The sequence below is a fragment of the Ceratosolen solmsi genome, unplaced genomic scaffold (genome assembly GCF_000503995.2).
Source record: "Ceratosolen solmsi marchali unplaced genomic scaffold, CerSol_1.0 scaffold29, whole genome shotgun sequence".
In the NCBI taxonomy this organism is placed as follows: Eukaryota; Metazoa; Arthropoda; class Insecta; order Hymenoptera; family Agaonidae; genus Ceratosolen; species Ceratosolen solmsi.
The window spans coordinates 11,402,344-11,417,883 of NW_011948417.1; the positions used below are offsets into that span (position 1 = coordinate 11,402,344).

The 15,540-nt window shown below is 29.4% G+C and overlaps 1 protein-coding gene across 3 annotated transcripts; it reads right to left on the bottom strand.

Moving 5' to 3' along the window:
• Nucleotides 1-208: 208 nt before the first annotated feature.
• On the bottom strand, nt 209-8,139 carry Drat (Death resistor Adh domain containing target). 3 transcript variants are annotated; one of them, XM_011496638.1, is made up of 5 exons: nt 7,908-8,138; nt 6,774-6,878; nt 2,469-2,982; nt 1,546-1,727; nt 210-949 (listed from the first exon to the last, which is right to left on the bottom strand). In XM_011496638.1, exons 3-5 carry the CDS (start codon nt 2,970-2,972, stop codon nt 532-534), a joined length of 1,104 nt encoding a protein of 367 aa, XP_011494940.1. In that variant the 5' UTR covers nt 2,973-2,982; nt 6,774-6,878; nt 7,908-8,138; the 3' UTR covers nt 210-531. The 3 variants fall into 3 exon arrangements, with proteins under 3 accessions (XP_011494941.1, XP_011494943.1, XP_011494940.1); XM_011496639.1 differs by lacking the exon at nt 6,774-6,878 and having other exon boundaries at nt 209-949; nt 7,908-8,139; XM_011496641.1 differs by lacking the exons at nt 6,774-6,878; nt 7,908-8,138 and adding an exon at nt 5,963-6,043 and having other exon boundaries at nt 209-949.
• Nucleotides 8,140-15,540: the final 7,401 nt, after the last annotated feature.

The following is a 15,540-nucleotide window of genomic DNA, read 5'->3' on the forward strand; positions in this document are numbered from 1 at the left end:
TAAGTTTTATATAAATAAAAACAAATTAAATTCAAAAACATTTATAGAAAAACGTATTTGTTTCATATATTATCAATGCAAAATTTACATTAGTAATTTTAGCAAAATGGCGATATAATACATACAAAGGGAAAGTTTTTATGTTATAATATTCCTTAAAATCTATTATGATAAATAATAATAAGTAAAAAAATATTTTAATATTTAAATAAAGTGAACAGTCTTTAAAGGCATCAGTTTTCTCAATAATTATAACGTAAATTTATCTTTAATTTAATATGCCCTTATTCAACTTTGTAGCAATTGCTTATTATTGCGTAGTAAGTACGTCATTAATGAGTATAATGTTATACAAATCTAGCACATAATAAAAACATAAATAAAATACTGGTGTAAAAAAATAACTATCAACAAAGCACCATTCAATTCGCTGAAAAATATTACTCAGCGACAAATATGTGCCACACGATGACTCTTGTTGAGTCAATCGGGTACTCGAGTTTTTATTTATTAATTACAGACATGGTTTATCTACTCTGTAGGGTAGAAGCGCAAAATCGCTCTACCGTGTATCTCCGAATGGCAGAGCTTCTGAACAACGTCAAATGCTTCTTCAGCGGGGTATATTGTATGAGGCGGGGGCTCGATTTCACCAGAGCCGACAAGCTGAACAAGTTCGCGAAGCTGTTCGAGACTACCAGTCTCTATAGACTTGATGTTTTGTTGGAATTCCTCCGCTCGACGACTAAACTTGGGTAACAATCGATTTGCTACCTCCTTCATTACAAAGACAATACCGCCTTTACTTAAGCATTGCATACTGCGATGGAGGCTGCGCGAGGTTGTTCCAAAATCGATTACTACATCTACGTGACCATCGCACGCGTCCATTGTCCGTTCAATCAATTGCTTTTCGTATAGATCTTCACTCCATTGAACTACATTTGCCCTGCAATTTTAACCAAATATATGTTTCAGTTTTTAGCTCCTTTTTTACTTTGTTATGATTAATACTAATTATATTCACGCAAATCTTTAAAACATAAGAAAAAACTTAACTGTTAGATGATTTGTTCCTATTTCATAGTCACAGTACTTTATAACTCTTGTTTATCTCTAAGAATTTTTAACATTTTTCTAAAAGCAAAAGATATTTTAAGTATAAAAACATTAGTATGCACAACTTTTTAGATAAAGTATATATATAATTTTATTTCATTTTAAAAAATAATTCAAAAAAGTTTATTTTATTTTTTTAAATACAGTATTTCTCAATTATATTGATATTTATACATACGAAAAATTACTATTTTACAAAAAATTAAATATTGTACAAAGCAAAAATAAAATCATTTCATCACTTTTAGTTTAACCAAGATCAACTACTAAATATATGAAGAGATAGACACTTATATACTATCATTGTTATAGAATTAATTTTTATTAATGAATTTATTAGCGTATATAATTGAAAATTATCATAGTTGCTTTCGAATAATAAAATGAACACACGTATACAAAGAAAAAGAAATAAAATCTACCTACAGTTGGAACTCTTGAGCCATTGTGAATCCATCATCTTTAAGGGAAGCAATAGTGATGGTAACGCGGTCTTTCATATTTGTGAAGTGGTAGGCCGCAATTCTGAGCGCCCAAAGTGCCAGACCACCAGTCCCAACTATGAGGATTTTACACATGCTGGTATCATTACGCTCTCGAAATAGATTCTGTAAAAAAGACAATCAAATTATTTTTTAGTTGAAATAAATATTTTACTCTGATAATTTGAAGAAGTGTTTGTATTTTTTATATTATTGTAGATTAATAGTTAAAACTAATATTTATTAATAATTGAACTATTTTATTGAATATACGATTGCATATTATGTAAAATATTTTATTAATATCATAACTATTTATATTCATATTTTATAAACTAAATAATAATAAAAAAAAATTGTTATAAATTTAATTCAATGAAATGAGTTTCAGTAAAAATAAAAACTTTAATTGCATGATGATGATGATCAATCCTTACACTAATATACAACTATTTATACTTCTATCATAATAATTTATATCTAATCTTTGACACAATTTCTAAAATGAACAAATTAAATACTGGAATAACATATCTATGATTAAATTTTTCAAAATAATTTCAAAATATATTACAAATATAAAGAAAGATGATACCATAACTATATTATTTTTATAGAAATTTATTTTATCGTAAACAAAAAATACAATCCAAAAAGTTCAATCTTATTTATATTATAACAAAATTTAATATACAGAAATACATATTTAGTTTTTTTTTAACTTTTTAAAATAAACAATGCCAAATTAAGGATACCTTTAATGTAATTAATATTAAATTAAAATAGGATTATACAACAACAACAACAACAACAACAAAATAGAATAATAAGATGAAAGGAATCGATAATATATTTAAAGCTTCTCACTTGGACATGTTCATGGGCAGCGAAGACAGTATTCATGGCCAAAAGAGCGCCAGCAGGCAACATAGCCGCAACACTCAATGGCATGATATCAGGAAGTTTAATAAGATACTTAAGATCGTGTACAACAAGATACTCTACATAACCATTAGGTAGTCCTTCGTATGGATACATTATTACACGATCACCGATGACGAATTCACATTCTGAAGAGATTTCTGAGCCTAGAGATTCAACAATTCCAGAGACCTCGTAGCCAGGGAAAAGAGCGGCATTGCGCATTCCATGGTGAGCTAAAGCCTCGGGTAGATCACCCTCAATGGAGGTTCCATGGAGTCTTGAAAGAGATACTGAAGGTCGCGGATGATAACAAGCTCCGGCACATACCACACGAATACGGGCACCTTTAGGTGGCACCTCAGGCACTGGTACATCGAAACTGAACACGCATTCCTGGCCGTCGATCAACGGACTCTCAATCGATAGCTGCCTGCACAGCTTATTCATCTTTACTTCTCTAAAAGAACACCAGAAATGAAAAAATTTAGTATATTTCTACGTTTTGTTATTTTCACGTTTTTATTCTATAAAAATAATACCCACGAAAAATATATTTAATTAACCAATATTTAAAATCTCGTACCTTAACATAAAAACAGAGTAGTTATAAATATAAGTATTTTGCACATAGCAAATATTTTATTTAATTTTAAGATATGTGCGGAAGTATTTTAGATTTTAATTATTTTATTTCATAGTTTAATTTATTACTAATTTAATAACGTGCTGAAATATACATAGAACCCCTCATATACATAAAATTTTAAAGCATTCATCATTTTTATACTTTATTCAAATATTAGTTTACAAATATGTTCTGAATTATATAATTTATTGCTGTAATCATTTTTTATAAGAAATTCTATATATGTGTGTATAATTAGAAAAAATGTAAATTAATAATATTAAAAAAATATAATGCATTTTTTAAAACATTATTTTTTGTACCTGATTAAAACGATAAAACTTTAATATTTGAATTTTAAAATATATGACTGATGAATAAATATTCCTGACAAACTAAAATCCTAATAAAAAGTAGAGAACGAATATTTATATATAAGTATAATAAATTTTTTAAATAAAACATCTTTCTAAATTCATAAAATGTATGAAAATATTAGAGGTTTTACTGATAATAAAAATATATTTCTTCAACGATACACGAATAAATATCGCGTAATAAATGTGCTCGGGTAATTTTCAAGTTATGCATACAAATTTCCCAAAATTTATTTGTACTATTGAAACTAAAATGAATCAAATTATTAATTAAAAATTTACATCTATAATTTATCAAATAAAATCTTTATTAATTTTATCCTATTTTACATTTGTACTTGAAGAATGAGGAAACAATTAAAATGATTAAATATATAAATTAATAAAAAACGAAAAGTAATAAATTAAATGAATGATATACGAATGCAACGTAGTCTACGTAGAAGCATAATATGTTAGTAGAAATGAAATCAATCTTAAAACAAAATTAATGAAAACTAAAATACATACTTATCGCAAGACACAATTATGACCTAACAGGATTTGCAAATGATTTTAACTCAATTACCATTGCAAATTAATATCTTCTTTAAAAAATCTATGTGTTACTGGCTGATATATGGCAGAATAGCGACCAAGCAAAAACGAAAGAAATAGAGAGAGGATATCGTATCTACGTAAAGAGTATTCATGAATGCATAACTTACTGTTTTTTATTTCTTTTTTGTTCTCGAAAATATTGGCAGTGCATTTTTTTTACTAGTTCTAGCATGCAAGAATAAGTGAAATAAGTTATAATACTGGTGATTCGAAATTTATATTTCCAGAAAGAACCAACAAATGGAAAAAAAAGGAGACCATGAAGAGACTGTTTTCTATAATTTAAATGTTGATCATACACTTGTCAAACGCTGCTATTCACGTGTTTATCAATTTGGTTCATTCAACATTCATTAAAATATCTTCACAATATTCCCAAAACTACATAAGTTTGATAGTGTCTAAATCAAGCCTGATTATTAATATATATATATATATATATATATATATATGTATATAATGAAATCTTCTATTATAACTATATTCGCTTCATATAAATTATATGCAAGTTACTGTTAAAACAATTATTGAATAATAATTACAAAATTTTAAATGTAAAATTATGAATATAAAAATTTTACATGATTGTTTCTTTTTTATTTGTGATATATGATAAAGCTATTTTTACCTTCTCTACGTATATCATTTTTATATATAAAAAACTAAACATTTTATTCTTGATTTCTTATTACATATTCCATTTTCTATCAATGTATTACAAAAACAACACAAATAATTTTTAATGAATCAAATATATAAAAGCAAATCTCTAAAATATAATTAGCTTTTCCATATTACGGATATATTAAAAAAAATAGTATATAAAGTTAAAGAAGAAATAATTTGTTATACCATTACAGCTAAGAGAAATGTTTTATTATTGAAAATATCATGAATATTTGTTAAATCAAACCTCGTATTCAATTTTTTAATGTATTTTAACTAGCCAAGATTATTGTATAATAATGGAATTCGAAGGAGAAATTAATATACTTCAAAGCAAATAAAAAATTAATTTCATTACAGTATTCATTCTCCTTAAATATTTTATTAAATCTAATCTTGTAAGAATTTAAAGCTGCCCTTTCGTTATAAAATAGAATACAGAAAAATTATAAAGCTTCTTTAACAAAAATAGAAAATTTTCAAAATAATTTATAAGCTTTTACAATTATACTTTAAATTAAATTATTATGTAAATAAATTATTTAAAATTTTCAATTTGTATAATAATTCGTGAGTACATACAGAAGAATATCTTGAATATATAAATAATATAATTACTTAATGATATAATTAATGTTATTAGTAATCAAATGTAGGATATAAATATATATAAATTTACTATGTCTTATAATAAATTTTGTAATTATAATTATAAAATTATAATTGTATAGAAATCAACCTTAATCCTATAATCGCTTATTTTTTATAATCAAAAAAAAATTTAAGAAATTATAACGTACATCAGTCCTTATTGAAAATATTATTTATTAAACTGAAAATTAAACTATTTCTTAAGCAGAATTTGTGAGTATTGTGTACTTAATAGTTTCGGTTAAATATTAAATTTTTTTCTACAAATTTTCAGATATTAGTGTTTGAACGCTAAATTTAAATAAATTTATAAATCTAGATACATCATCAAACATTTAAAAATTAATGATTGTATCGATTAAAAGTGAAATCAGTTTATTTTAAACATTAAGTAATATGGGGTTCGGGTTTTCAAATGATTTGCTAGATATAATATATTTTACACTAGTTTTAGAGATAAAAATACGAAAATCTAACATAAATGATCGATAAAGTAATATATGTATTATACGATTTACCAGTAATGTGTAGTGCCAATAGATCTAAACTGCATTCTCAATCATGAATGAAGAACGCTATAAGTTTTTGCAGACGTTCGAAATTTGATAACATATTTTAATAATAATAAATAATTAAAATTTTGTTAATAAAAACAATAATTTTGTTGTTAAAATATATGATAAACTGTAATTCATTCATAGAAAATAATAAAAAGTATTTTTAAACATATATTATACATATTTCGAACTCTTAAAGATTAATAATATAAAGAATTACATATAAATTTGTATGCATTTATATGAATACAATTCTATTGTATTACTTTATAAAATTTAACAAAATTTGCGTGACGAAAATAAAACGAAATTGCATTTCATAAACAGCATTAATTGTATTTTTATACATTTAAATATTTAGCATTCTTACTTTAATTTTTTTTACTTCCATTATATGATACTATTTTAATATATTCCTTATACTATAACAAGTTAAGTAAATATATAAGTTTAAAGGGTTTAAGTTTTACAATTGAGAAATCCTGTTTCTTCCCTACTTATGGTCAAATAAAATACTCATAAGTAAGTGGTAACATAATGTTTAAATAAACAGATTCTTTAGCAAATTATGTTATAATTCACTACCTTTATAAATGATAAATTTATTTAAATGATTAAATGAATTTATAAAAAATTACGTTAATTGATTACAAAAATGCTTAACAGAATTTTCAGCAAATTGAAAGCGATAATCAATAATTGTAGAAGTAAAAATAATAAAAACAATTACATATTTTATAGTTAAAATTTTAAATAAAAAATGTTTACCAACCCTAACTATAATGAGTTTTATAAATAAGCACTATTCGTTTCCAATTAGAATTACGCGTTACCACTTAGTATGTCCAACAAATCAATTGATTACAGCAGCGCGCATCTGAAATAAAAAAATGTAGGGTTGCAAAACAGAAATAAAAAATTAGACAATTTAATTTATCTAAAAAAAATCATGTCTAATATGTAATAATATAATATGTAATAATAAGTATACGAATATTTATGTAACGCCTTTTACAACTAATATTTTAAGATTTTCAAGATTAATTAATAAGGTGTCTTAACAATAACATAATTAATCGATTAAATCATATTTAGCAGATATTTTCAAAGACAGATGCATACATATTACAAATATTATAATCATGATAAAATATTAACTTTTATAAAAATTAAAACGCAAAAATAATAAAAAAAGTTTAAAATTATAAATTATATTTAAATGTCCGATAAAGTGATAAACAATATAGTTTTTGATATTTAGTAAACTAATGTGAATGCACCTTTACAACTAACATTTCTATTATATTATATTCCTTACTCTACCCTTTTCAATTTGCCCACAAAAAAAATTATAAATAAAAATAAAAATGATTAATGTTAAATATTACGATTAATTAATTAAACCCGTTATTATTTACATTTTCAGTACTTTAAAAAATTCTTGATTTATATCAAGCAGACTTGCTTATCACTGCTATAAATAACACATTTATATAACACAAGAATAATAAAAGATGACAGCATGAATTTGTAAATTTAATTTGTAAACTTCCTTACGGGACATATAATTCATTAACTAATGTGTTAATGTTAATGTTATAAAACCTACTATACGGTACATTCATTATAAAGGGTTTCGCATGGTTGCATAAATTTTATGAAATTATCTTCTTTTTGTCTATTTTTATTTTACGAAAGTACGTGCGTCATATCATTTCATGTATATACATACTTATACGTTACAATTATGTTCTAATTACATAGTTACAGCTGTAAACGTCAAATTTTTATACAAAAATAAAATTCTTGTCAAAAATATCAATAATATAACTGAACTTAAAACGACTAAACTTTTTGAAATGAAAGCATCGATAAATTTAAGAAAATGGAGGTTGGTGACGCTCACCGCGGAGAAGAAAGAAGTCAAGGGTGTTACAGCTAAAGCATGTCCGTCTCTCAATACTGTATAACATTTACTTATTTCAGAGATGCAGTGGCTCTTTTCTTCTTTTTTGCTATCCCAAAACTCAGCCCTATCAATAAGTGTGTTAAATGCGTATGCAGTACAACGTTGATTCTTATTTGGGTGTAACTATAGGCTTGTGAAGAGGGGGAGAAGAATAAACGGAGCTGCAAGATATAGTTGTGGCGCGCGTGCGCATCGAATGAAAAGAAAAAAGAGGAGTAGGGATAATGTAAGTATAATCAAGTAAAAAAGAGAGAAGGAGAGAAAGAGAACCGCATTGAGCACGTGGATGCCTGCTGATAAACACGTGATTCTAGCGTGTCCATGAAACCGTATATCAACCACTTTTCCTTATCACTTTACGAGGGCTGTTCCAATATTTCTCTCTTTCCTCATATATATAATTATATAATTGTTAGCTCTATCTCTACTGTATATTAGCAGTGCATATAATTTGCAGCTGACTTAAACCAACGTTCCTAAATGTTTATGCTACAAAAACGTTTGTAAAAATATAAAGAAGAAAGTAAACAATCAAATGCAAGAATGCATGTCAATCATCATGTGATTCTGTCGTAATTATGGAAATACTAATTTTTTTAATAGCACCGGAATTTCTGAACAGTCGCAATCGAATATTCATTGAAAGCCTAAATATTAATTACAAAAGCTTAAGTAAAAAATAAAACTATTTAAAATAAGTAATTTATTATTTTTACAAACTACTTATTAACGAGCTTTAATAAATTTTTAGTCAAGTATTAATTAGAAAATACCAAAACTCGTAAATTTGAACTTAGAATCATTATTATTTTATTATTTATAATTTTTATTTTATTTTTCATATTTTCATTAATTACTTGATTTCTTTTTGGTCTTTATATATATATATATATACTTTATATATTACCATGATCATTTATTTTTGGAAAATCATTCCATAATATATAAACATTAAATATTATTAATATTTAATATTTTACTTAACTAAAAATATGAACTTCTAGTAAAAAATAATAAATTTTAATAACCTACTTCTTTTCCCAAATATAAACATACAATTTTTTATTTTTATTCATTTTATCAATAGTTAAATATTGAAAAATATATTTTAAAATATCATTATTTTAAATTATTATTAAACACTTAATTCTTAAATTTTTATTGTTATCGTTATTTATATTAATAATTTAAATGTAAATAAAAACTTAAATGATAATTTTAAGGACGAAAACTCAAATAAATCGAACCTGGATTTATTTATTAGAAATTGAGCTAGAATCTTGTCTTTTTGCTGCCACCATCGAACTACCAATTATTATAAGCACTTTCATTTTTAAATCGTCTTCACGTTTTATTCGTGATAGTTGTTTACAAACTGTTTACAAACTAAAGTTACTATAATTATTGGAATTATAACAAATTTTAAATAAAAAATAAATGAATAAATTCTTCAATGGTTCGTAAAATAAATGAAATATAAAAGTGAATGTTAGTTTAATTATAATAATTTTACAAATAAATATAATAAATTTATATAAATTGTATTACAATGTATTGCAATGTAATTTAAAATTATATATATTGGTTTCATATTTAAATATTCATCCATTTAACTACAAAAATAATTATATTTATTTTCATAAAAATATTGTGCCAACTAATCCAGATCTTATTTTTTCACAAAATATGTATATCTTTACTTTTATAAATACAAGCAATCTAAAAGAATGCATTCAATTTTCATTTATTTTCACTCTTATTATTTAATAGAATTAAATACTGATATTTTATTTATATACTATAACTATTATATAAAATATTTTCCATAAAAAATTCATTATCAATCTAAATTTACACTAATTATATACAAAAATAATTTTATCGATTATATATATCGTTTTATAAATAGTATATAAAATAGTTTTATTATAATTTTATCAATTTTAAATATTCTAAAACTTTTGTTTTAATTTTTATTATTTTAATTTAATTAATTTTTTTTGTATAAAGTGAATAGGATTATTAACGTATTTATCGAAATAAACAAAGATTCAATAGATTAAATCAATATAAATAACAAATTAATATTATTATTGTTTTTATTTTAAGCAATATAAGTATAATAATTAATATAATGAAATAATAACTAATATAATGAAGTAATAATTAGTTCAATAAAATAATAATTAGTATTATACTTATTAGAGTATTTATATATAAAAATTATTTTTTTAAATACATTCTTTTTAAAAATAATGAGGAAAAAATTTAGTGCAAAAGCTTCTATGAAAAATGAATGTGAAATAACAAAATGCTTTTGTATTTATCATAATGCTTTTGTAGAAGGCTTGGTGAATTTCCAAGAACCGAAGGCCTCGAAAAAATGCTCCAATTCCGAACATACTGCCTGCCATCATCAATTTTGTTGATGATTATTTTTTATCCTCAGGGATTGGTATCACTTCAAGTTTGTGTATTGGTCTCACCATGGTGATAGAAGCCGTTTTTAATGTCACACTCTGGTCAGTCCACCCTTACCGGGATGCATGTCGATTACTTATGCGAGGGGCCACTTGCAAGGAGGGAAGCGTTCATTGGTAATGAGTACTCTTGCAGTAAAAATTGCCAACGAGATAATCCTGAGATTAATAGTTCTTTGACAGTCGGTTCTGGAAGAGTTGTGAGCGAGCTCCCTATAAGGAAATGTCCTGGTGTAAGTGCTGCAATATCTTCAGGGTCGTTACTCATTGGCTCTAAGAGCCTTGAATTGCGAAATGCTTCGATTTGAGTAAGTAACGTAATGAGCTCTTCAAAAGTGAGTAAAGTTTCTTTAATGGTGCATCTTAGGCGGTATTTTACTGATTTTACCACAGCTTCCCACTTGTCTCCCATGTGGCGCATTGCGGGTGGATTGAATTCCCAATAAGTATTATCTTGCTCCATAATACTTCCGATTTGTTGCTGTTCATGGGTACCTTGAATGAACACTCTTTTTAGGACGGCATCAACCCCAATGAAGGTCGTACCACAGACTAAGTATAATGTTTTTACGATTCCTCGGCGAGTAGTGAATTGTCTGTATGCGGAAATGAAACCGTCAGTTGTATAGTCGGAAACTGCTTCGAGGTGTACCGCTGATGTGGCTAAACACGCCAAAACACAAATCCAGGCTTTATAAGTTTTTGCACCTCGCTCCCTCTGGATTTTCATGATTATGGGAGCTGCATAGTCAACTCCAGTGTGAGTAAATGGTCGTGATGGCGTCACTTTAGAAGCAGGTCAACAATTGGCCCATTAATTCATTTGCATAGATTCCCCTTTTCTGAGGGCACACAACGCAGCGCAGTATGTGTGCTTTTACAGGGAATCTCCCACCAAGAATCCAATATTGTTGGCGAATGTATTCCAACCTGATTTGTGTGCCTCCGTAGAGATTTCGTTGGTGTGCATGATCAATGATGAAATTCGTGAAGCATGAATGTCGAGTGAGAATAACCGGGTGCTTGTGATCCTGGGTGATCGAGGCTCTGTTGAGTCTTCCGCCACCTCTAATTATTCCTTGATTATTGACATATACAGTTAGACAACTACATGCATGAGTTTTTGGTAATTGAACATCGGAGTGTAGATCCTTTAATTCGTGTAATAAGTATGCCGTTTGGGTCGCCTTTATCCAGTAGATCCTTGCCCTTTCGAAGGTATCTGTGATTATCTGGAACGTGGGTGATATTTGTTGGTTTTTTTTAACCGTACGATGAACGCGAGGCAGAGGGCAGTCGTTCTCAGCAGCCTTTTTAGTATTGAATATCGGGTCGTGCCTCTTGTTGACATTGGCTGTCGTTCAGCGTTGGCTAGCGTGGCCATGATTCAGGCGATTTAATTCATGGTGGTCGGGTCCACTACAATGGTTGTTCTTAGAGCTGTGATGCATTAATGCCTCGTGAGGCGCAATCTACTGGGATGTTCCATGGACATATCTATCCAAATATGGGTGCCTCGACGTCCATCCTTACGGTGGCTAGCATGTAATATGTTAGTTTCGAAAGAAGTAGTGGTTAACTCTAATATTGGCATTGTGATTCTCTTGATGGGTACCAATTTAATCTTGGAACATATCAGTATAGTCATAGTGCTATTCGAGTCGTGAACGGCTATGTATAAGACGGGAGATATTGCTAATTGAGATGCATTACAAAAGTCATGTAGATCTTGGTGTTTTGCATACCGTTTTGCCCGCCATGCCGAGGTCCTTGAATTGGAATGCGATCTTGTTTAATTGTTTTAACGTGTTTACACTCCCGAATATATCGTCGACATATCTTCCTAGAATGTTGGAGGACACAGCAAGAGGGTACTATTTAAGGTACCTACTTACTATATAAGGTACCTATTTCCTTCATCCTCGACTAATTGTAGCAATGTTCTGACTGCTAAAAACGGGGTAACCCTTATTCCATAGGTAGCTGTTGTTAATCGATAAGAGAGTTCTGTTTGATGTTTGTATATCCACAGGGTTCTCTGACGATCCCAGTCATCCTTATGAACCTTTACCTGCCTGTACATTGTAATATCGGTGACAAGCAGACACTGTTGTCTTGTTGCCGATTGCTTACTCATCTGTAACCGCGCACCGTACCAATCAGGCATCAGTTAGAACTTGCAATTAAGAAGTTCAGCCGCACGCCTAGCAAGCCGCCTACAACACACAAGAACTTTATTCTACCATCATCTATGATAGAGAATTAGTCATTCTAAAGTGAAGCCATAATGCTAATAACAACTAAGTGCGTCAAACCAAGTAGTCATCAGTAAGCAGTGTCTATAATTTATAAGGTATTATCAATTCATTATTCGTATGAGCTAGTCACCTACGCTTAAACCACGTTCAAACAGAGTCTGTCACGAAAGAAACAAAACCTTTCGCGATCTCTTTGGAGCTCAATTACGGTCTCTCATTGACTTTCCTGTAGACAAAGTTTCGTCCAGTTCGCGATGACGCGGACAGATGGCGAAGTGCGCCCTCTCAGTGCCTTCCCTGTGACGATACGTATTCACCGCTCCATCCTGCATTAGCCACAACACTCCCATGCTCCCCTTGAAGCATAGTCGATCCCAACGCATACTGGCGTACGAAAATAGTTTACTATTACCTCATAAAGTCAAATCCTTCCGTACTCGAAGGTATATTCTTTACTGTTCTTGCGTATGACTAGCTCTCCAATACTCCCATACTCCATTTGGAGTGTGGTCGATTTTACGCATTAACTACGACAGAGATAGTGACATGCTTCCCCCCTGTTGAGCATAATTAATTCTCCCTATTAAGCACTGCTAACTGCCGTTGCCATCTTCCCATTCTCATCTGATGGGCATGGCCGACTGCTTATGCTGATCTTACAATATCAGCATAAACCCAACATTCAACATCTATTGATAACATCAATAACAGCAACAACATCGCCACCGCTACAAGGAAGCAACCTCACCTTTACCATAAAATAATTCCCTCTCTCCCACCTGAAGTAATCATAGAACTACAATATTGTAATTATCAAAAAACCAGAATAAACGATGTCTTAATCAAGAGTATATATTATACATATTACAGCCCTTCCACTTGTGTTTTTTCCTACTAATCGAAAAAATTCGAATGCCTACCGGCGCAGCAATAGAACGCATTTGAATTGCCTTTTGCTGTAGAGACTGAATTTTCTTCACATATACCTGGTAGCTGTTTGATACTTTCCTTATCGACGGTAAAGGCGTCATTGTGTATATGGGACGTCGTGTCATTTTTTCGCTTTGTTTTAGCACCCTTATCCGTGTTGTTAAAAACATCTTTAATTGATCAAGACGCGGATATGAGGTGGATGTACCAAGTAATGACTCACATAGCTCCATTGAGGTACGGTCTAGTTGTTGTGAGATTTGATTTACTAAGATATAGTTCCACAAATCTACTGTTATATCCAATGAAAGGAGATGTTTAATAGGTTCTTCTGAACTATTAGTAAGTTTTTACAACGTAGCTGCGCCCCCCTTGACTGATTTTAGCGGAGAGAAGAGCTTACCGAGACTAAAATGAATTGATAGGCGCTTTTTATTGTAACATTCAGTGAGCAGCTCCTAGTCTGGGACTAGTTATTCCTTTGTCAGAATGAGTCTTATAATTAATTGATGTATTGACTCGTCTAATGAAGCGCGGAGATAATGTAGGTTTTCAACCTCGCTAATGGCATTGTTTTCCATAACCAGTGCCGTGAAGAAGGGCCAGTGGAAAGACTTAATAATGGCAGTCGAGTTCTGGTTGATTTTGCTTTGGGTGGAGAAGTTTTTCCCTTATCGTGTTCTGTTTTATATTCTTGGCAAAGGTTGTTGATAACTGCTCGCGTAGTGGAGTATTGTGATGATTGTATTGTTACGTGATAAGTGTTGTTTTCAAGATATTCGTAATCACATTTAGCAGCTAGCGAAATCATTTCCATGTACGGGTGTTCCATGATGAAGGCCTTATGGACATCATCTGCGTATGAATATGATTCAGATAATTCTTCCAGCGTGACATTGTTGTTGCCGTGAGCTGAATCTTTCTGCCGGCTTCTGCAATATTGTGATACGATTTAATTGTGTTTTTATTTTTACAATGAGCTCCTTGGACACTTGTGAAGATGAAGCGCTTCGAAGTGTGTCGCCCCTTGCTGGTGTGTTAGTGGTTTTCGGAGTCTTAACATTCTTTGTTTCCATTGTAGCTTCCTTGGCTGCCGTATTTATTGGCGTGTATTACAGAGAGGTAGGAGATCGAAGCTCTTCGATTTCCAGAGTAGTTATGTTCTAGTTCGTGGTTGATACGGATAAAAAATTGAAAGTCAAAAGTGGGACAGTTATGAAAGCGCAATTCAGTTGTTAAACAAAATATTAGCAACGAACATTCCAGGCTATGCCATGATGACGTCACGACCAATATCGTCATGGTAACAAACATCATCTTTGTAGAATTAGTGCGATAATATTTAAGGGCTGCGCTTCACGCGGAGCAGCTCAGTTTGCTTCAGTCTATTAACGTTACACAATCATTATAAAACGCACTATATTTTTTCGACCACATATACAGAAACCACAGTTTAATAATATATAATTAATCATCAATTAAGTAATAATCTACGAAAGAAATAGTGTCATTTATTCTAAAATTATTATTAACGTATTAATGACTATAAAGCAATAGTGAAACATAAAATATATTAAAGCATCATACATAAGACAAGACCGATGTAATAAAGGTTCGGCATTAATCATATCACTATTAAAACATATAGATAAGACCGAAGTATCATAGGTGCGGCATCAACATACTACTATTGAAGCATTTCACAGATAAGACCGGCGTATCATAGGCTTGGCATTAACCATCTCTCATAGATAAGACCGATGTAATAAAGGCTCAGCATAAACCATACTACTAAGACCAACGTATCATAGGCACGGCATCAACATACTACTATTGAAACATATTACAGATAAGACCGACGTATCATAAGCGCGGCACCAAAGTATAACACAAACATCAACA